Genomic DNA, 23,520 nt, shown 5'->3' on the forward strand with positions numbered 1-23,520 from the left:
CCAAGGGTTTCCACGAGAACCAAAACACCAGGTTCTAGCGAGAACCCTTTTATATTCCAAGGGTTTCCACTAGATCTCACCTGGGGTTCCTCAAGAGGCTCCTAAAGGGCCATGGTTGATGCAGCTTAACCCACAACAATCCTGGTTCTGAATCAGTTTTTCGGAGTGTGGTCTAGTAAGATCTTCACCTTCAAGTCATGCTTTCAACAATCATTGAAGAACTCTTTCTTCCAACAAGGATGCTTTGGATGAAAGGGTTCTTAATGGAACCCCTAGTCTTACAAGAACCCATGAAAGCCCTCTTCTTCAGAAAGGGTTCTTCAGGAGCAGATAGATCTTGTTAGAACCTCAGCCCTTCAGGAAGAAGCCTTTTGGATCCCCAATTTCTTAGAGTGTAGGAACCGATTGGCTTGGAGCTTAGAGGAATTCTCTAAGCTCCAATTATACAATAACTTGTGAGTGCATGAAAAAAAGTTGACTTGCACAAAATCCTTGAGTTTCAGTCAATTTCTTACATTTTATTACTGTTGCACCATTTATACAAGTACATATAATTTTGAATGCATCAATTTCCATATCTTCTTTTTGTTTGTTCTTGAATGAGCGTGTGGTGTGGAGATAGCCGATGTGAGACATGGAATGAAAATATCAACTGTAGTTGCCACGGATGCAGACTGAGAAAGAATTTTTTTTTTTTTTTTCCACTTGACCAAAAAGACAGGACTACAGGTTCACCCAACCACGGACATGCAATTTACTGAGTCAAGAGAGGAAGAACAACTGAACCGAGTGACACGCAGCGCTCCTCCAGTGGTTGTTTCTGCTACGGGTTGAATGGTGCCGGGAGGAAAACATTGTGCGTCAGTCGGATGGAACTGAAAAGTTGGCAAATGGATGATTGAGATGAATAAATATATACATGCAGTATGAATCTACATATATGCAAAAGTAGAAACAAGGGAAGCACATTTACTCGAGCACTCAAGTTAATTATAATCTGAAGGTGCTTGTACCTGAGACCTTCGCTTTGTGAAACACTCGTGTTCAGTCCAATATAAGCGGAATTTGTAAGTTTTACTCCAATGTATTTATCTGACAGACTTTCTATTAATCTCAAGAAAAGACGACATTTCACTGATTACTCAACTGTATAAAGCTTCCAAAAGCATCCTAAAGCTTGACAATAGTAAACTTTGTTCTTCACTATCACTACTTAAAGTAAATATGACAATGCAGGAGTGCTGTGAGTATTGTTCGACAGTAATACTGACTCTACATGAGTAAAACATGTTAGTACCTTTTTTCTTCCCCCGCTGCATCTATGTACACATACGTCATATATATATTTTTTTGAAAAGTAAAGGACAATGCATGAGGGGTGAAAATGACAAAATCAAAAGCTCCCGTTTCATGTGCAAGGCTTTCCCATCCCATAATGACAGCGTGGTGTAGATCGAGTAGTGTTGGCGATGACTCTGATCTCTTCACCTCGACGGGATCAGACTGAGAGTCTCAAGAGCTACATGGGTTCACAGAGCAGCTCGTCTGCTTTCCACCTGCTTAGACACCAAACTGGTGAGGTTTGCTTCAGGACACACTGTTTGCTGATGATGTTTCACACTATATGCCAATTTAAAAGGGATCTACTGGTGGAAGGGTCTTTAATTTGAATTTTTTGGGGGGGGGGTTTCCTCTAAATTTGTGATTCTCTTTAGAACGGCGGCAACATGTGGTTAGCACATGTCAACATTTCCATCGTTGTCTACTATATCAACAACCTTTAACAATATACTTTCACTTCTTAAGTACATTTTGCTGCTAATCCTTGACTTAAGTAGAACGTAGGACTTTGACTTGCTGTATATCCAAGTATGTGTACTTGTACTCAGGTAATTGAAGGATTGAGTCCAGAAACAGAAGACAATCACAGAAAAGAGGTTTCACTCCCGACTTTCTCCCGATGATGCAGTTAACGTCACCAGCTTGGCGTTCTAAGCGAGATCAAACAAAGTGTAGGGCGTGATGGTTAAGCTCATCTCACCCAGGTCAGCGGTAGATATGTCTTCTAAAACAAAATTTCAAATTTGTCATCAGATTTGTTTGGAGGATCAGAGATTTCCGTCAGACTTTCTAAGAACACTCAGGGGATCATTTCAGCGAGGCTTTTCAGATTTTATAAGTGTTTTACAAATGTTAAAAAACCTCTTAGTTCACTTACAATATACCTAAGGGTTCCAGTACAAAATCTAGAAGGTTATCTGAAAAAATTCCTACGACTGTTTTATACGTCTAAGAATGTGTTTTGCTCTGCAAAGTCTGCTTTGTTCAACCTCCGAAATGTCTTAGGAAGCCTGAGCATTCTCAGTCCTCACAAAGGGTCAAATGTTGCCGTCTAGAGAAAGTGGCGTTTAACCGCCAAGAGGAAAATCTGTAGCAACACAACAAAACTGGAGGCACCGGGCCAAGGCCGAGAGCATGAAGAGTGGACAGATTCAATTGAGGTCCAGCTGGTAAAGTGATTTCTCAAACCCTTCCCTCAGTCCCCCAAATTTAGATATTCTGAAATCCACAGAGCTGCAGGTGAATGTTTGAACGCAGGCCTACTGAGAGCCGAGATGGGAGTCAGGTCAAACGTCTTGGCGTATGAAGGAGAGGGATGATGGATGTGGAATGGCGAGGCGTACATGGCCGACACAGACTCGTATCAAAGTTCAAATACTACAGCAGAAAAAAATAGAGTAAAACATAACAATAATAATAGCAATAATCATCTGCAGCGGTGGAAACTTCTCCAGGTGGTTGCTCCAGTCCTCCTCAATCAACAATTCATTATCATTACAATTATTATTATTATTATCATAATATGGGCGGGCTAGTTAATTTCATCTTTTTTTATCTTCATCGTCGTTGAGTTAGGTACTTTATTTTTTCATTTCCGAAAAGAAGCTGTCCATTAATCTTGAACTGCTACGGTTTGATCCTTGCTTGGTGCCTCTGTGGCGTTCGCCTCCTTGGCGGGAGGCTCGGCGGCTGGTGTTGAACTAGGGGCTGCGGCGGCCTCCTTTGCCGGTGCGGGAGCCGCTTGGGCCGCCGGTGCCGCTGGCGCCGCCTCTGTGGGCTTGGGGTCAGCGGAGGCCGCCTCGGCTTTGGCTGCTGGTGCCGCGGGGGCCTCAGTCTTTCTGGCGTCGGCCTCATCTTTACTCTCAGCCGCCGGGGCAGGGGCCGCGGCCTTCGCCTCGGGCTCCTTTGCGGCAGGGGCCGATTCTTTGGCCGGGGCGGGGGCCGCTGGTTTCTCCTCGGCCTTGGCGGGCTCCGCGCTCTTGGGCGCCTCTGTTTTCGGCTCGGCGTTGGCGGCAGGTTTCTCGGGCTCCTTGGCGGCGGGAGTGGTGTTCTTTTCATCCTCCTTTGGCGCTGCAGCATCTGCTGCCGGCGCCTCCTTGGCCGCCGTGTCGTTCGCTACCTCCTTAGCGTCGGTCGCAGCCGGGGCCTCGTCTTTGTTGTCTTTTGGTGCTTCGCTCTCCTCAGCAGAGGCCCCCTCCGCTTTGGCATCCTTGTCTTTGGCCTTGTCATCGTTTACGTTGTATCCCTTCTTCTTTTTGCTGAGCTTGCCTCCCATTTTGGATCTCTGGCCTCTGCAACAAAAGGGAAAGATAAATGTCTTTTAGTATTATAGAAACAGAATCATTTACTTTGATGAAGTACTATAAGAAGCTAGCACATTCTACAAAAAACAAATGTTCAAAAGTGAGCAACAACTGCAAAACAATAAGTCTTGATTTAATTGGAAGCTCCTGACAGAAATAAATGAAACATCACCACAAATGACAGTGATGTTTTGAGCAATGCTCTTCTTCTGAAGATGTTTGTTGATGAAGAGGAGTCTCTCTCTGAGATTTAATAAATGAATTTATTGCACCAGCGTACATACTTTTCTGTTCAGAGACAGAAAGTGCAGAATCTGACAGCCGTGCATAAGCTTTCATAAAGGAAGAGAGCAAGAAGAAGAAGCTCATAGAAGTCTTATGCAACAGCCATGCATTCATGGAACATCTCCCATATTGCATTTTTCTCTCAAAGTGAAGCACATGGTCCTCAGAGAACCTCCCAGCAGGAGGTTTCCTCTCTCAGAGCTTATTCAAACATGAAGAGCTCAAACGCTACGGAGAAGAAAACCGAATCGAAACAGGAAGAGTAGTCTGAATCTGTCTGATGTTCATCCTTCATTCTCCTGGAGACGCTCAGCACTTTCTCCTTCTTCACCTCTCACATTAAGAACTTTTCATTAGGAAGGCTGACTGCCAAGAGCAGGAGGAAATTAAAATATCTGTTACTGAGACAACCTATCACATCGATTTGTTTGATTCCCTTAATGACTGCTGTAGCTGGCTGATTGCGTTCACACCTTTCCAGAGATGGAGGTAATACAGTTTAATACTTTCTACATGCTACTTCTGCATTGGAGCTACTTGTGGAACAAACGTTACCAGTGAACCTAATCCAGGGAAAATTACATTCCCTGATAAACCTATTTAACCATTTTGCAGTGTAACAGTGTAAATATGTATTTCTTAAACAGCAGCATTGGTCTCCGAGATGTAAATTAAAATGTCTCTAAACCTCGGCAAATAAAAACCAAAACTATCTGCCCAAATTTATACCACTGAGGTTCGGCTTGAAGAAGTTTGTTATATAATTTACTCAGGTTAGTGAGAAACCCAGTTGGTGATACTGCACATGCAAAGGCTTCAGTGGGTCATAGGCTCAGTCACCACGGTGTCACCTCATCTAGAAATATGTGGTGACTAAACAGACATTTATTATAATGAAAAGCTTTGAGATTATTTCTTTAAGTAATTAAGAATAACACGACAAAGCCAGCAGCAGTCGCCAACAACCCGTTCTTACTCCCAACTTGTCAAATCACCGTAGCTGGTTCAGTGCGCCAGGGAGACTGATACCGCCGCATGGAGACTGATACCGACGCAGGGAGACTGATACCGACGCATGGAGACTGATACCGACGCAGGGAGACTGATACCGCCGCAGGGAGATGCCCTTTAGCATGTGTTTGAAACGTGGATGGATTGATGGGTCAAACCAACACAGGACTTTCACCTAGGAGACCGCTGTCCATGTCACCTAAAGTGTGACTGTAATCCTGTTACGTAACTTACGTAACTCACATAATAAACGTAGCCTACTTATTTTATGTACAAAGAGACTGTATGCGAGCACAAACTGTGTAATGTTTCCTGTGAACAAGGGAAACAGAAACAGAATGCGCTGTAATTCGTAGATGTCCCACGAAATAATTTTGTATGTTATCCACGTAACAGTGAACGAGGAAGTATAAAGACCGTGAAAGCACACACTGCTGGTGGGTGGGGAGACGGATGGGTCCGACAAACAGCATGTTTTCATCAAGGAGGCCGCTGTCTGTTCCCCGTGTGAAACAAGAAGTCAACGTTTCATCCGTCAGGTAACTTGCGTACTTCAGTAACGTCACTTCTGTTGGTATTTTAACCCAAACCACGAACGTTTCCTAAACCTAACGAAGTAGTTTTGTTGCCGAAACCTAACAGAGTTTCTGTGAAGACAGATTTTGAAAAGACTGTATTCATGTAACAAGCGGAAATTGACCAGCCTTCAGTTTTTGACGAGCTGGGATTGACAATGTGTTGCCAAACGGCTGCAGAAAGTATGAAACATGTAGAACATGGTATTTTATTTTGCCAACTTGACGAAATCCTGGGATCTGTAGTGCTACGTGTAAAATGACTCCATTTCATGTGATTAAGAGCTGTAGGGAGACAGTCATTGCAAATAGCACTGTATGGGGGCAGGCCACACACACACACACACACACACACCATGGATTTCACCATCTGTCTGCTCGGTGGGGGAGAGGACTCCAACACCACAACAAATCAGGCTTATTAGGAGCAGAAACTGAAGAACGGAACCGTTTGTTGTTTGAAATATGAAGTCTGTATGTTGATGCGTAAAAATGCCAAAAACAACTTGGCAGTTTATTCTGCTCATTAGGAAGAGCCAGAATAAAAGTGCTGTGCATGTTTTAAATCCTGCCTCTGAATCTCCAAACTTCTGCATTTACTGGAGAAAAAGAACAGCCTGAAATCTAAAGATCTGTTTTCCATCCATGACAGTATTCTGACAAGGAAATACTTTAAGTGTTTATTTACTGTCACTGAAAAAAGCAACAATCTTAGATTCATGACTAGAAAGAGGCGCACACTTTATCTCAAAACACAGTCCTCACATTTAGAGTTTTTATATCTGAAGCTGCATCTAAAGGCTCGAAGTGACAGACAATCATCTGGATACATGTGCAACTATGTGCAGCAGTTCATGAGGAAATAGTGAGGATGTTCCAAAGGGCCTCACCGTGTTCCGAAATCCCTTTTAAAATTGTGCATTGATCCAAATTTTCTTGGATCTAAACCAAAAAACCATCTCTACACTTCTACATATTGGGAAAAAAACAACTTATTCCCAATATATATTTCTTATATAGTTTTAACTGTCTTCAAATGGGACCAAATATGATTATTTCTGTCCATATGAACCCTAAATCTAAACTTGAAACACGTGTTAACTGTAACATTTAGTGGTTACTTCAGTTATTCTAAATCGTTCCATGTATTTTCCCATTTTACTTGTATTATGCAATTTATAAAGCACATGCCACGTCCTGCTGACGAATGTCAAATCGAGATGAATGTTAAATGTATTTTTTCTGTTGTCCATGGAATTAGTTATGAAGGTATGAGCAATAAAAATAACTCCGGTCTCCGGTTAAACAAACATGATTATTCTACTAGTATGCATGGCATTTTGAAATGTGCAAAATATTATAAATTGGCCTCTTTGCCATTAATCAGAATCTCTCAAAATCATCTTTTCAAATGTGGTGATTTTAAAAAAAACTTGCGATTCTTCCTCATTAATGTGGTCGACACAAACATCTATTTGTTCAATCTGTTAATTTGAAATCTGTCACGTCTCTGACAGCAGACGTGACCTTTTCCTCCCAAACAAAGCCGACCACCCAGAGACGTCCTGCTGGCTACTCACAGAGTCGCCCTGAGGATGGGACAGAGCCGGCGGTGAATCCACTCAAAATGTTAATCGCCTCGACGCCGCCGACTGAATTACTCCACTATTCATGCAAAAGTCCCTCCGAACGTCCAACGGTCGGAATCTGCCAGGGCCGCCGTTCCTGCCGCAGCTTTATACGGGCCACAATGGAGGTCTCTCTGCTACATCACACCATTTGACTCCTGGCTTGCGCTGCCAGTACAATGACTCACAATCATCTGAGCAGACAATGGCTTCCTTTCAACCAAAGGCATGCTTTCTCGCTGCCGGGCGTGTGGTTTCAGTGTTTGAAGAGCTGGGGCAGGGCCGAGACAACCTGGAGGAAATGTTCTGGGTCGCACAAAAGACTTAATTTGACCTGCAAACTGCAGTCAGGGAAGCACAAAAGGGAGTCTGATCAGCCAGCTGTGGACTTCCAGCATCACTTCATAAGAACAATGGCACCAGTGCCCAGGCAGAACACAGGTTTATCCACCCAGAGTGTCGGAAAATTAGGTGGAAAAGGGTCTTAAAATGAGTTGAACGTGTTAAATTCCTTAATGAGACGACTTGAGGAAAAACCACGAGGAGATGAGGAGATGTCCCGTAACACCCACAGACATCGTTCCTATCACTTCATCTTTACATTAATGAAGTTAAATGGATTTCTTGACCTTTCAAACGTACCCGTTAGGATTTGGAATCAAGTGTCTCAATCCTTTTAGACACAGTTTCATTGTGACGGCAGTAAAAAGCTAATCTTCTAACCGTGTAAATCCCTGATCTCAATCACTGTGAAATCTGTTCTCGTTCCCCGACCTAGGCTGCTGTGCTATTTGGAAATCTCTTATTTTGTTAAAAAAAAAAAGAAAATCCACCCGCCATTCTCACATTTGTCCTTTTATTTCTGGCCCTGCACAAACACCGTTGGACCTCTTTTCAGGGTTCAATTTAAGAGGGTTTTCATCTCCAACCAACAGCTAACATTGGTTTATTTTAACCATGAACAATGTTAACCTAGAAAACTTATTTTTACCTGTTCTGTGATTTTGTGGGGGTCAGCCTTTTGTTCCTTTAACCCAAGTTCCTCAAGCACCTCTACTTTTCCCCCATGCAAATTAGGCCCAATGTTCCCTCAGCCCCATGTTAAAAACACAGGGAACATAGGATTTATAGGGCGTAGGGAACAAATGGCTGAGGGAAGATGAAGTTGAAGAAACAGGATTGTGGGAACATAGGATTGAGAGAACATAGGACTGAGGGGAACATAGGGTTAAGGAAACAGGATTGAGAGAACATAGGACTGAGGAAACATACCATTGAGGAACCATAAGATTCAGGGAACATAAAGCTGAGGGAACATTGACATGCTCCCATTTGAGGGAAGACTTCTTGCAATTTAACGAGTTCCCTAATCATTTGAGGTTTAGTCACTACCAAGACTCCTAAACGATCTGCACTCACCCTGTTTTTTAAATGCAATCTTTAAAGACCTCAGTGAAATCTTTCTCAGGTCCATGTATTTTCCCTGAGAGTGAACATGCACAAGATTAACACCACTTCTTTCCACTGTGTTCAGCAGTTGCCTCCCTCAACCACCGACTCTCCAATCCCTCAACCCCACAAGCTGCTGAGTTAACGAATCACATGATTGATCACTCAACAGTGGCGTCCAGTGAAGAAGTATTTGTACAACGTTATTAATCGACGATCAAATTTGTGTCTGGTGAGTCTTTTCCCCCGAAATGGGGGGAAAAGCGATATAAGATGAGCAAAGCTCCCTGAAGGAACAGATGGATGAGTTCTTGTCAGATTTCTTTCTCAAAGTCTCACTTTCTCTGGCGCGTCATGAGTCCCACTCGCCCACACACCGACACACTGCTCAGCTCTCTTTCAACCGTCTCTCCGCCTCGCGCTGTCTTCTCTCTGCAGTAATTCCTCCTTCCTCACTCCGGCCTCCCCTCCTCTCCGTGTCTCTACTCTCGTCCTTTAAATCCTTTAAATTGCTTCTCCTCCCTCCTCTGCAGCCGATCTGCCTCGTGCTGTATTTTCTTTGGCACGTCTAAATTAATATCTCTCTCTCTCTCTCTCTCACAGTCTGAGGATTCACTGTCACCATCGTTGCTCTTCACAGGATCCTCTCCTTTCTTAAAGGTGCTCAACACAAAAGTCATAGCGTACCTATTGCCTCCAAACGTCTCAACATGGCTGAGTCGGTGGCTTGCAGCTAACAGTGCAAACAACTGCAACAGTGTTACCCTGAGGTGGAACCTGAGGGTGGGCGTTACGCTTCCATGATGATGCCGTCAGGATTTTTAAGTGAGTAAAGCTGCAAAAATATATTCATAATAACAATGGATCATAATAACAATGGGTCATATGACTATTTGTGAAAGCTCGCTTCATTTGGGAACATTTAACGACCCGCACAGCGCTCTCATCTGTCATTTCCAGCAACAGCTGTTCTGTTAAATAAATAAGCTACGATAAACTCTCAGTACACTACCTGCTCAACCGCAAACAGCAGACAGAACATACCAATTAGCTGGTGAATAAAATGGAGGACTACACTGATAAAGAGACAGATATTTTGCTCCATTAAAGTGGCCTCTCTCTTACTCATTGGTTTTGTCATGATTAAAAAGGTCTGTGTAAAAAGTGCCCAGATATTGTATTCGTCTCTGTCAACGTATGATCTCAGCTTTCTCTCAGTAATAATCCTTTTCTCCTGGTTCTCTGGTCAGGCAGATGGAGGTCTCCAGGAGGTCCAGGGGTCCTAGTAAATCCCTGGCTCCCTGAGCAGTGGTGAGCCCGGCCTGCAGGTTCTGTGTTCCTGCCATCCAAGATGACACGTTAAAGGTTAAAGCTGTCACTGCCCGACTCCCCGTCCTGCTAGGACGCTCTCACTCCCCTTCCATTGGAAAATTGACTTGACAGCAGGAGGAGCTGCAGGAGCACTAACTACAGTTTGGGTTCAGGACATTCGGTCATGAGAAGCTTATTTCCCCTCCACACAAACAAAGAAGTCCAGGAGCAGGTTTTTACTGCAGGAAATGCCTTTAGAGCTTATTTTGAAGTGTGCACAAAAAAAATGCAGAACCATCTTCAGATCATGACCACGTGAGTAAGGCTACAGAGAGAATGACCACACTGGCTGCAAAGGAGCAACAAAACAAGCCACCATTTTTCTGCTGTCCTGGAAAGAGATTTGCAGTGACTTCATTGGACTGTCCTCCTGGGGAGTGACGAGGTCATAGCCTGTAGATGCCCAATCTCAGAACCCATCGGCCATCGGTCTGACGACGGATAGGTCTCTGGGGGTAAAGGGCTTTATATCCGGGGTTCCGGTGCAGCCAGCGGATATCCGGGAAAGGACTTCCTTTTCCATGCGCTGCTCATTGTTCACAGTCCAACTGGCAACCTGAGATGCGAGACTAGAGCTGGAGTTCAGAGACGGATTGTTTTACAACTAGCCAGTTACAAGTTCATTTTAAACCAATAAAAGTTGAAATCATCACCAGACGATATCCGGTGGGTTCCCAGGTTCGGCCAATGTATTCCACCTCTTTAGCTCTCTGGCACATGGTTCTCAAATCCACGGCATCTGACATTTTTGAAGAGCCCATAAATATGTCGTCCAAGTGTGTCAAACATCTTGAGGGATTTGGTTTTGATTTTTTCTTCTGGGCTGAACTGAGCTGAGTGAGCGTTCTCACCTGGTTTCATTGATGCCTTTTGGTTACACTTGGATTTCTTTCTGTGGGGAACAAACTGAACCGAGGGGGAAGTACATGTGATACTGACCTATAAAAATAAACCTGGCTGGAAGGACAATGAATCGAAAATGCATGACTTGGCATTAGCAGCACTGTTCCTAAAAGATGACATTTGGGGAGAAACATGGTTTTGGAGGGACGCTGGCAGAGATGTCCCATTCTGAATGCAGCCTGAGGCTACAACCCACCTCCCCCTCCCGTGTCACCCTGACCTCCATTTTAAATCAGTTCTGCCTCATCACAGTGTTACTGACCTGATCTACAGCCACTAAACAACCAGCTCGTTCAGCTGCTGCAGCTCTCTGACTCTCAGTTCTTCACCTGAACGACACAGCAGCTCTTCAGATGAGCAGCACGACCGCAGAGCTTCCCTTAGATGCGTTTCTTTCAGGTTTTAAAGCATGCATACCTGCAGAAAACCCAAATAAATGTGCACATTTACATGTTCTGTGACATAAATATCTGTGTTTATGCATGTTTCAATGTATTATATCTGAACTAATACCTGAACAAACAAAACAACCCCTTGTCTAATTTGTTTTACAGCAACCCTGCGATGCAGTCATGCTCTGATGTTATTACTCTGCACATCCTTGTCACAGCTAAACTAATTTATCATTACAAACGAGCTATTGAGTGATTCCATTATGCAAATTATACAAAAAAGCACTTGTGGATTTTGTGTTTTAACAAATGGAAAAGAAAGAAAATATATTGCAAGAGTTAGACGCAAAGATTGATATCCATCCCATTTCTGTCATTAAAATATTGTTTTGAGCAGAATTTAGGATGTTGTTAGCCTAGCTTAGCATAAATACTGAAAGCATGCGGGAAACAGCTAGCCTGATAGACACTTTGTGGGGAGTTACTGACAATTTTGTTCACCAAGGTTTCATTTTTTAGATTTTGGTTTGTGTATAAGCACCAAACCTCACTGTGACGAGACAGGAAGCACCGACTGTTGTCCACCGAAGAACAGTTCAGTACAAAACTCCCTGTGCTGTTGTTTAGTCAATTTAAGGTATGTTGAAACATTGCTACACAAATAAATGTAATAATATGTTGAAAACATCTCAGCCCGCTGGCATGTGAAGGAAAACTGACATTTCTGCAATGCCATCACTCATAACGCAGGCCTGAACACTTCCTGCTGCTGCCATCCAGCTGGCTGATTTAAGATGAGTCTGTTTCACCAAAGTGCAGCAGGCTGAGTGGACAGGCTGCAAAACTGGAGCAGAAAATTTGGCCCAATCACTCACACACACACACACACACACACACACAAACTGCACTGAGTTGGAAGAAACAGCGAGGAGCAAAGGATGCTGGGAGTTCAGAGCTCACAGTCAGCGAAGGCCGAATTCAAATATTCAACTAGCTGAAGCGACAGATTTGAGTCCATGACGATGTTTTCAGGAGGTGAAACTCTCACAAAGTGACGTTCTAATGTTCCCATTTTAAAACGTAGCTCTACCAACCGCTGGCAAGCCTCACGACATCACAGCCAGAGATGATGCAAAAGCATTCTCTTCTCTTTCCACTCCCACCACACACTCTGCACTTGTATTCCAGCCTGAAAACGTAGCGCTGCGAGTGGATTTCAGGATACAGTAGCAGGCTCAAAGTGTACCGTCAGATGAAGTCAGCACATGGTCCCCTGTGTCACAGCTCGCAGCATGGCCGCCGGCTGCAGCTATTTCTGTCCAACAGTAAACACGTTCAGTCCACAGAAAAAAATGCCTTTTCAGCTAACTCCACTACCACTCTTACATTTGTTTGAATGTTGATTAATGTACATCGTACCTTTTAAAATAAAAATCTAATGACATTAAACAGGAGAATCAACATGTTTACAGCTGCTACATGTAGAATTTATGTTTCGCATGAAGCCCTACATTTCTGTTGCAAACGGTACAATTCTACCTTTCCACCGGTTTTAATTACCAAAATAATAATTTATTAATATTAATTAAAGCAAATGAAGTGATATCAAGTTAAAGCTGTTAAATTCAAAATTCAGAGCACATCTATGATCAGGAGAGTGCCTCCACGCGGCTCTCAGCATGCCGACAGCTAGCAGCCAACGACGCTAACAGTGCAGAAAATGACAACAGCGCTGACAGAGTTAACTGTGTTAACCTGTGGGGGAACCGGAGGGTGGGCACTGTCTGTCTGAACGGCGCTATCCGACACGGTCTCATGGCAGTTTGTGAAATGGTCACGAAATGCAACCTATTGGTTTTGTGTGCAGGGACACGAGTTGTCTGTTTTTTGTCGTGTCCCTCGGAACAACTTTTCTTTCTTTTGCGACACTGCGTAAAAAACAAAAATTGACTTTAGGCAACAAAACCACGACCATAAAACCACAACGTGGTGTCGAACAGCGGTCTTCTGGTTGAAAGTCCAGTTTGTTGGAATCATCCACCTCCCCACCGTCCACCAATAGTTGTATTTTTGGATATTATAAACTACGTCAGTAGCTCTGACTGTTGCTTAGTCACGTGGATGCATTTAATTCATGTCTCCACCATGAATAAGGATCCTTATTGACTTTCCATTGGCATTATTTTCATTCTGAGCGACACGGAAAAGACAATTCCTGTCCGTGTACACACAACCAATAGATTGCATTTCATGACTACTTCACAAACTACCATGATACTGGGCTAAGTGATCAGCTGTTACCGCCATATCAGAGCAGCAGAGCAGCGGCCGTGAGCTAACCAGTGTTGCACGCTAACACCGGCTATACAAAAGAAGCACAGAGAAACTCGGATTACAAAACACGCAGAGCGAGAGAGACTTCATTAACTGCTCAGGTACACATTACTGCTCTTTATATTTACAGCAAATGCTTGTTTGCTGCTATATTAATGCTCTGAATATCGTATAGACTGAGATAGATGTCCCACCACATGTTGATTGTCTGATTTTAGTGAATGAATCTGTGATCACACTACCCAATGATTATCGTTTGTTTAACTCATGTTATCAGTCTAAGAGCCGACAGCACAACGGTGCTAAAAGGTTACATCAGCATGCCAACACACATGACCGTGTTTATGCGGTGACTTTTAGCAGGTAAACTGTTTACCATGTGCACTATCTAGGTTTAGCATGTTAGCATGCCAACACCTGCTCAGAGCCCTAAAACACAAAAAGTAGAGCCAAGGCTGATGGGAATGTTATCAGACCTGAAGATGGCGCAACATGAGAGGTTAAGGGTTCACCAACGCTATTAGAATCCATCCCACAGAAAATGGAAAGAAAGAACTAAAAAGGTGCATCGACTTAGCTGCTATGCTAAAAATGGTCAAAATGTAGGAAGGGAAGGGATCCAAACAAAGTCATCGCTTTGTTCTGGAGAGCCGTCTAATTACCCAGAGTGCACAGACTGCCCACTACTTATTCTGGCCTCAGGACGGACACACACACACACACACACACACACACACACACACACACACACACACACACACACTCAAGCTAATGGTAAACACACATTCAGAGGCATAAATAAACACACACACACACACACACGGGTGTTTAGAGGATCAATCCTCAGATTGACAGAGTTTGAGGGACTCCTGGGCTAGAAATGGTTATTGATCGGACGCGGTGCGACCGACAGAAGCCGCTGTGTGTTCAGCTGCTGCTTACGAGTCAGAGGACGCACTCAGCAGAGATGAAAGCTGAAGAGGCGCTTTGAGACGCTTCTTCTACTGAACACAAAATCTCTCCGAGCGCTTTCATTGGCTGCGGAGGAAACCGGCGGCAGACAAAACAAAACAGGGAAGTGAAGCGGATTACATCCTCCTCTGTGGATTCAGTGGCATTTCACTCTGCAAAACAATCCGCAAGACGCTCACGTGACCTCCATGTCTGCAAAGCAGGCGGAAGTTCGTCTGGATGCGAGAGTCACTCACCACAGACGCTTCGCTTGTCCAGCTTCTGTCGATTTCTGGACCAAAACTATTTTATCAATGAGAGAGAAAGTTTATTCTTGACCTGGGAAACAGGTTATTATTCTTTTTGATTATTGCAATTATTCAAGTTTTTGACTGAATACCTTCTGCACAAACCATGTTTAACTAAAACACACCATGATGATGATGCACCAAGAAAACAAGAAAACAAAGCATGATAATAATTGAGGACTTCTCATTATGACAAAGAAAAGTCATAATGAGAAGCTGAATATTTTTCCGTAGATCCAGGCGAAGTGGAAACTATGTCGAATGCGTCTAAATAATCTGAGCTCTTAAGACATTCAAGAGCTCAGACATTTAACATTAATTTGTGTGTTTCATGAATAGCTAGAAAAGGTGTAAAATTCCATCTGTGAAAAACTCCATAATTCGTTGGAAACTGTCTCTGAAAAAGACTAAAAGTAAACACATCAGAGCTGAAAATAAAGCCCGTCTGATGAATTAACAAGGTCAACTTTGTGTTTCTGAAGTTTCCGTCATCTCGTCTTTTGTTGATTGTAAGAGCTGTTGACGTGGTAACGGAGAACATTGGTTCTCTCTGCTCTCCAGCCTGCGATACGTCGTCATTCCATCGTGATTCATTGTGGAACCGAGCGAAGCCTCTGGCCTCGTTCCTGCTGTAGAACGTGAAAAAGAGTTTGTTGTTGTCTGACACATCCAGGTCACACTTTCAGGCGCCGTTCAGTGATCGAACAGGTGCCATCAGAACTTCAGCAGAATACCCACAATGCACTGCTCTACAATCAGCAGCAGCTGATGTAACTGATCACGTCAGCTGGTTACCTACAGGACGTGAATGTGCGGTTCATTCAGAAGAGAACAATTGTTCTGTCGTTATAATTATGATTTTCAGAGGGTTGTTCTGAATGATGAGGATTTTACACAAAATGTTTCTATAACATAAAATTATGTCAGTCAATGAATCAAAACACATGCTTATTCATTTCAAAGGGTTTTGGACTCGTTCTGCAGGACTCTGCTCCTTAACTAAATGCTACATTGTTTAAAAACGAGTCCTTGTTGGTGCAACCCAACATCAGAGATCAGCGCAACTTTAAAGTCTGATTTATGAAGATAAAATACTGAACAAATCCACAGAGTCAACTGTAGACTTTAATGATATATCAGTAAAGTCAGCCATATATCTTCAACACGCCCTCAGGAACATGCGAGTGACGTAATGACTTCAGTGTTTTTTGTGAATTGCTTGAACACCACAAATGAAGCCGCAGTTAAAACTATAAATACTTTCCTGATGGATGATGCAGAAGCTCTGAAGCTGATCCATTAATCCGTATCCATATAAAACATGTGAGCAGGGCTCATGCAAACCTTTGGTCTCTGAAGCTTTGTGATTTCAGGTAAAGAGCTCAGGTGTGTGTGCTTGTTCCAGCTCCTCACACCTGACCCACATCATGCTGATTGCAAAGAGTAGAAATAGAGCCGCTTCAGCAGAGCGAGCGTGGAAGTGTGTAGCAAGGCTCGGTTTGAAGAGTCGGTCCTGAGTTTATCTTTAAAGCACTTTAACAAGAAGAAACTAGAAGCATGCTTGGTTCTTTTATGTTCCCGCTTCGTCACAACCTGCAGTATGAGCCAAAGGTTAACACAGAGGGGTCTGATCACACAGCATTCACAGACTCATTTATACAACATTTTATTCATAAAAACATGATGAAAATAGATTTATTTTATGGCTGTCGACAGTATTTTCTGATTTATGTAGTGATAGAAAGAGATATTCAAAATCCGCTCTGTAAAAAGCTTTGACTCTAATATGTCCAAATGATTCATCTGATGTTCAGATTTATGATCTGGACATTAATGCAGATCAGCGCATATTTGATAGGATATTGATTAATTTGCATTTCTAAACAAACTCTTTCATGAAACCTGTAAAAGTGATCACTGCTTCACAGGTTGTTCTCATTTGAATGCACTTTCCCTTTGGTGTACGAGACCGTGCAGAACAGCAACACAAGTGAACGCTGCAGAACCATAAAACCTCACAACCAAGTATGAAATGAAGACAGACAGAGATAATGCAAAACCTCTCTCTGAATTAAGTGTACAAGAGCAATTAAGGACCAAACCTTCCATGAGTCGTAAAAGGGAACGACCGCACTGGGAGATGGTGAAGTTTATTAAGAACAAATCACAGACTTACTGCGCTGCAGGTCTGAGTGCACACAGATTAAATACACACTGAATAAGCATTAAACAACTTCCACGTCCCGATTTAGAGCACAAAATCTGCTCTTGGATGGTCATTTAGTAACAATGTCTCAACAAGTCATCCACTCATCTGATTTCTGGGTCACAGCAACTTCACACTTTAAGTCTTTTCGACAAATAAGGATTGAAACTAACTTAAAATCCAATCTGTTCTAATCAGTGGGCCAGAAGAGAAAGTGAAGATGTCGTCTGTTAGATTCTCTCTCCCTCAGATTTGCATTGTGCTCCATGATTTTTGTCATGAACCAGGTTCCAGACTGCACATTTGTCAAACTACATGACAAGTTCCAGCTCTACACCTCAACAGTTAAAGCAAACACCATCGTGAGAGCACGAACACCCGTACAGAGCAATGAAAAGATAAGACAAGGCGACACGGGAGAGCTCTTTGGACAAACGTCAACTTCAGAAGGTAAATATGTGTTTTATGCAGATGGAGCACAGGTCATGAGGCTTCCTCTTTATCTGAGACACATATCCATAAATCATTCTTCATATTTGCTCACTGAAGAAGAGCATTTACATTGTACGGTTTAGAGGAAGCGCTTCATGCCACATTTCCCAGTGATGCATCTTTTTACCAGCTGAAGTTTAGATCATATTAAGGCCTAACGTTCTGCAGAATTACAAAACCAGTGACCGTGTGAGAACATAAACAGCAAATGTTTCACAACGCTGATATACTTCATGAACAAAGAAGTATAAAGACCGCATATCACGCACCGGGAAGGCGGGAGCAGCAATGAACCACTCACAACCCACCTTAAAGTACATGTTGCCAGATAAACGTTTAATTTGCGGTTTCGGCAACGAGGTTTGCGGCTCAGTATCCCCGAGACGAGCGTTAACCTGCACGTACATACGCGGACTCACAGTTCAAGTGCAGCCAACTTTACGGCCATCCTCTCAGCTGATGTGGTCTGATTTAATTTAATGCAATAAAGGGCCGCCGTTTGGCCGGCAGCCATGTCCTGCGTGGCCTGATAGGAAAGCTGTTTGTCAGCCGGCCAGAACCATAAACATAATAAACACAGTCAATGCAAAGGAGGATTAATGTCTGTCTGTCAGCGGTGGTTCTGAGAAGTGCTGTTTGATTCAGACGGTATTTAGGCCTAAACATCGTGATGATTGGGGGGGTCTCTCGTCCGTCTCGTCCCACCTCAACTCTGCTCAAATGTGTCCTTTCTGTCTGTGAATGATAAGATGACAGCGAAGCTCCCTGAAGCCACAAAATAAAGGCTTCAAAATCCAGTAGAGCAGGAGAGCTGGAAACTTCAGTTGCTGGAGGCCGGAGTTATTTGTACTGTGACTGTTGTTGAGCGTTCTCACAGTTATGTGAAGAGTACGAGGGAATACAGTGACCTCACCTTCCTAAATATTTGAACAGTGAGTGTAGAGAAGCTAGAGGAAGGACTGTCCATCATCTGATCAACGCACCCAGTGAACAAAAGCAGAACGGAGCTGAACTTCACACCTGAAAACCGACTCTCAATACAAATGAAACCTCACAAGAGAGATAATGGACAGAAATAAAGGTGCTCACCAGAACCGTAAAGGATTCTTTGGCTTGTCCTCATAGGAGAACCCTTTTTGCTTCCCGGTAAACCTTTTTATAAAGGTTCTACTTGGAACCCTTTCCGGAGGGGGGGAGTAGAACTAGAACCATCTTTAAAAAGTTCCACCCAGAAGGAAGGATGTATCCAGAACATTCTACGGGTGCTAAAAAGAAACCACCCAGGGGGTTCCACCAAGAACCCTCTTACACTCCAAGGGGTTCTACCGGCCATGAATAACCTCGGAGCAAAGATGGAGGAAGAGAAGAAGACCCAGAATGCATCATGCCATGAGGGCCCTCACATGTATAGAAGTACAAACCTGTGTGTCTTGTTGCAGTAAGGAGGTGATTACCATCTAGCAGTTCAAGCACTTTCCAGTGCTCTCACACACACACACACACACACACACACACACACACACACACACACACAGCCATCAGTCAGCCTCAAGGTTGCTATAAAGAAAACAAGAAGGGGCCCTTCGTCACAAAGTGTAAACTCATCCAAACATTCACATTTAAAGCGATAGCGCCGCTTAAATTATCAGCGGAGACGCAGCAGCGGAGACGCAGCAGCGGAGACGCAGCAGCGGCATTAATGTAGTTTAGACATTAGACAAAAACAAGAACATCCCCAGAAACAATTGAGAAATGCAGAGCGATCTGATTCACGGGACTCTTGACTTCCCCTGCAGGAGGGAGAGTTTATGTGTCCTGATGCTAAACCTGCTGACAACCCACAGCTACAGGCCGCTCCATGAGTCAGCACTTGTTTATGAGGAAACATGCGAAGTGGAATATGCTCCGCTAGACCCTCGCCGGACGCACGGATGAGCCGGACGAGCCGAATAGTTTGAGTCCTCTTTTTGTGGGGCTGTTTGTGGAGCAGAGACTTGTGACCTGTGGCCTGGTTTCTTATCCAGTGAGTGAACTTCCACAGACTGGGTGCTCTGTGTTTTTGGGAAGCTGAGCAGAGAACGCCAGCTGAAATGATCCAGCTCATGACCGTAAGTCAAGGACTCTTCTTCTTCCCGGCCTCTCTCCGTCAGCAGCACAAGCCCAGGGCTTGGACCATATTTGGTGTTTGTTTTTAACTGCCTGCGGCACCAGATGGGTGGTGTTCACTCTGTCACTGCGGTTCAGACGGTGACAAGTAAGCTGTCAGCCCCAAAAATAAGGTCACGCAGTAGCCCGTTAGATCGCTTCCACCAAACAACAAATCATAAAGCTGCAGTTTATCAGCAAGCGTAAATAAAAAGACTAAATCATTACACTCCTTCAGATATAGATCTGGATGATGATAACGGACAAAGAAATGCAAAAAATGTACCTGTCTTATAAGACAAACCAGAGGAATGATGACATTACATTTGTTGCCTCAACCTAACCAATCCTTTGACGTTAACCACGTGTCATTGTGTGTTTTGTAAAAGGCTGAATATGAAACTTGTTCAGGAAACTTTTTTGGTTTAGAAACGTCAACATTTAAGGTATCCATGGTTTGTAGAATCAGTACGAAGCCAACATTCATCTGGCTGTATATTCTTCCTGTTTCACATATTATTACATTTGATACAGAGAAATCAGTGTCAGCAATAAAAACATGTTAAACGGGTGCTACATAAAACTACGTCTTCAATGCATAACGAACAAAACTGGTACAAGGCGAGCAGAAATAATTACTTCTTCCTCGTCTGGTTGTCTTTGTTGTGGTGAAGGAATGAAGATTAATCTTCAATCTGTGTATTAATCCGTGGCTGAAAACAGTCCCAAACAAATTCCCTATTTATGTGACTTTGAATAACGTTTGAGATTCCTGAGGCTTTTAAGAGAAGAAACATGGCCGCCTGTGAGCCTGTGAGCCACAGACTTGTAAAAGTTAAATGGAAAATCAGAAAGAAGGCAAAGAAGAAGCTCTCTGATTATAAATAGTGCCTCTGTAGCAGCTCCACCTCCCTTATGATAGTAACAGGACTGAACTTGTGGTCTGACACACTTCTCATCTGCTATCACCGTTTAAATGAAGCGGAACAATCTCCCCGATCCGTTTACATGACTGCAGCCCTCCTCAGTATTTGTGGATAACAGATTCTTTGCAGTCTGTAACCCCGTATCTCCTCGTCCTCTCTTTGTCTCTGAAGAGGTTTTAATGGGTCGGCCCGTCAGCAGAGCGGGTCCTGCTTCCATGTCACCTGGTAAATGTCACGTCGTGGCCTCGACAAATCAGCACCACCTTCTACATTTCAGGCTTTTTAGTTGATGCCCTTTAAAATCCAGCAGCTCGATGAGGCTCGATGAGGCTCGATGAGGACGGTCCATCAGCAGCACAACAGAAACCAGAAGCAGAGGTCAAAGCGGCAGCACTTTGGCAATAAAACACTCCTGTTTACTTCATGGGACTATGAAGTAAAAGACAGAAAAGAGTCCGTATGAAAGGGTTGAAAAGTTTCTCTCTTTATAGAAAACCAAAATAACCTTTATATGAAAGGCTTTGTAAGTTCTCTTACTTACTTTCCATCATTACAAAGGAGTTCTCAGTGGCCGGGCCTCGCTTAAACTGACAGAAGTTCAATTTAAATTCTCATCGGGAGTTTTCCAAAGATAAGACACCCGTCACACTGAGCTGCAGGGAAGTCTGCATAAGACCTGTAGCTTTAGATGTAACGATGAAACTGTGTCTCAAGGTGAGGCTGGCGTCGCTTCAAAGAACTGCTTGTATGGAAAAAGCAGGAAAAGATATATATGTAAGAAAAATGAGTCACAGTGGAAAAACTTCTTCTCTTCTGAAGTCACTTGAGGGCAAATGTTTAAGAGGCTGTAAACTGTAACAATGCATGGTGTTTGTGGATGTTGGCTGTCAGCCCCATTGTCCTGCACATACAAACTTCAAGCTTTAAACAAACACAAAGAGTTTAATTTGTAGAAGAAGAAGAAGAAGAAGAAGAAGAAGAAGAAGCCGCCGAGCCGTCGTCTCAGTTTGCTTTCTTGTTTGGTTTATGTGATTTCCAGCGTTTACTCTGGACGTGACCCAGTGGATTTCCATAACTGTTGTGTTTTTTTCCTGTCCGGCTTGTCATGAACTTGATGAACCTGATAGGACGGCTTTGGTTTCAAAAGCAGAAAGTCTGAAAACCGTCACAACCTCTGGATATGAAGCTGAAACAACTCTGTGGAGCACTCTCTGAGTCTGGATGGGTTTTCAGATAAGAAAGCGATAAATAACCTTCTGATACTGTATTTATATGTTGTCCTGAGTTGACTTTAAAGAAAAGGGGGAAGAGAAATAGCAGCAAATTCCTCAGAGGACTCTCATCCTCTGGGAAACCACTCTGTGTCTCTGGGGATAGAGAGCGGAGCATGTCCACATGAGACACAAGATTTCCTCCTGGAAACAGTCATTAGATTGAATTAGTTCAAGTGAGCGTTCTCCATGAGGAAAAACAAATCCCTAAATTGGATTGTAGGTTTCTTTTATTTTAGGAGTTTTCTACTGGATCAAACTATAAATAAATACGTAAATCATTAATATTATGTTTGGGGAGTGATAAGAAGAGGAGTGTTGTTTTTGAGATGATCAAAAAGGCTCACAGGAGGTTTTGTTGCGTAATCTTTTATTACTGTATTTTCATTGTTTGTTGCAAACCTTGCTCTTATATTCCTCAGAGTAACAACCTAAGTAGCAACCTGGCAATGCCTTAGTTATATTCAGGCTGCAACCTCCAGTTCTGAAAAGTGAAGCCGATGCTTCATGTGTTAAAGCTGCATTCTCTCTACTGACCATCAGGGGGCGACTCCTCTGGTTGTGTAGAAGTCTATGAGAAAATGACTCTACTTCTCTCTTGATTTATTTCCTCAGTAAACATTGTAAACATGAGTTTATGGTCTCAATCTCTAGTTTCAAGTCTTCTTCAATACAGCATGATGTTCATTTACTACATTATGGTCCATTTAGAGTCAAACAGACCATAAAGCAGGGGATGCTTTAGGGCGGGGCTACACGGTGATTGACAGGTCTCTACCAGAGACGTATACGCCATCTCTACGTCACTCCTCCTCAGTCCATATATGATCACTTCCTGTTCACTGGTTACAAAACAACAAGATGGCGACGGCCAAAATCCAAGATGGTGGTGGCAAAAATGCTGAACTTGAGGCTTGAAAACGGCAGTCCACAAACCAATGGGTGATGTTACGATGACTACGTCTACTTATTATAAAGAGTATATGGTTATATTGTAGCAACATTCCAGCTTAACATTGCGAATAGAAAGCACAAAGGCAGAACTCAAAGTCACTGAGCACACAAACATTTTCTGAGGAAAGTTTTGCCTTTTCTAGTTCTTGTATTGTTGCTTTTTCTTCTACATGAGGTAGTTTTCAATCACGGTTGTAGAGGAAAGCTGACAGGAGAGCAAAGAAGGCTGATAGCTTTTTTGCTTCAGAGGTTACTGAAGCAAATGTCCTTGCACAGTCCAGCTACAACAACAACAACAGAGTTCAGTAAACAGAAGATAGCTGATGTTGACGGCCAAAGCGTTTATGTCAACACACTCTCACTCCAAACTGGTTGAATACCGAGGCGATGGCCCTACACTTCAAACTGTAACGCTTCAGTGTCAGTGTTGGACGTGTCAGGGACGGCGTGTCAATGTACGCTCGTTCCATGCATAGTGTCTTTTCAAAAATGAACTTGACGTTAACTTGACATGTGGTGCAGCAGTAGCACCATGAAAAATATGCGCTTGATGACGCTTCCACACCGCAACGGCGTTGCTTTCGCTTTTAAGCGCGCCTTCCACTCGTCTACATTAACAAAAAATTGTTTGATGCCACAAAAAATGAACTTGTGAACGGCCCCTAACGAGATAGG

At 43.3% G+C, this 23,520-nt stretch overlaps 1 protein-coding gene across 2 annotated transcripts in view; it reads right to left on the reverse strand.

Annotated features, from left to right (window-relative positions):
* Nucleotides 1-492: 492 nt before the first annotated feature.
* Nucleotides 493-23,520, reverse strand: part of basp1 (brain abundant, membrane attached signal protein 1) — a 41,830-nt gene continuing 18,802 nt past the window's right edge. Inside the window, exons 1-2 of one of the 2 annotated variants that reach the window (XM_031877171.1) lie at nucleotides 11,129-22,431; nucleotides 493-3,632 (exon numbers count right to left, since the gene is read on the reverse strand). In XM_031877171.1, coding sequence (XP_031733031.1) covers nucleotides 2,954-3,616 — 663 coding nt within the window. In that variant the 5' untranslated portion in view covers nucleotides 3,617-3,632; nucleotides 11,129-22,431 and the 3' untranslated portion in view covers nucleotides 493-2,953. Of the gene's footprint in view, nucleotides 3,633-11,128; nucleotides 22,432-23,520 lie in introns of those variants that run through there. The other variant, XM_031877170.1, reaches the window with a different exon arrangement.

The sequence above is a fragment of the Anarrhichthys ocellatus genome, unplaced genomic scaffold, assembly GCF_004355925.1.
Source record: "Anarrhichthys ocellatus isolate YVR2014 unplaced genomic scaffold, GSC_Weel_1.0 scaffold128, whole genome shotgun sequence".
Taxonomy (NCBI): domain Eukaryota; kingdom Metazoa; phylum Chordata; class Actinopteri; order Perciformes; family Anarhichadidae; genus Anarrhichthys; species Anarrhichthys ocellatus.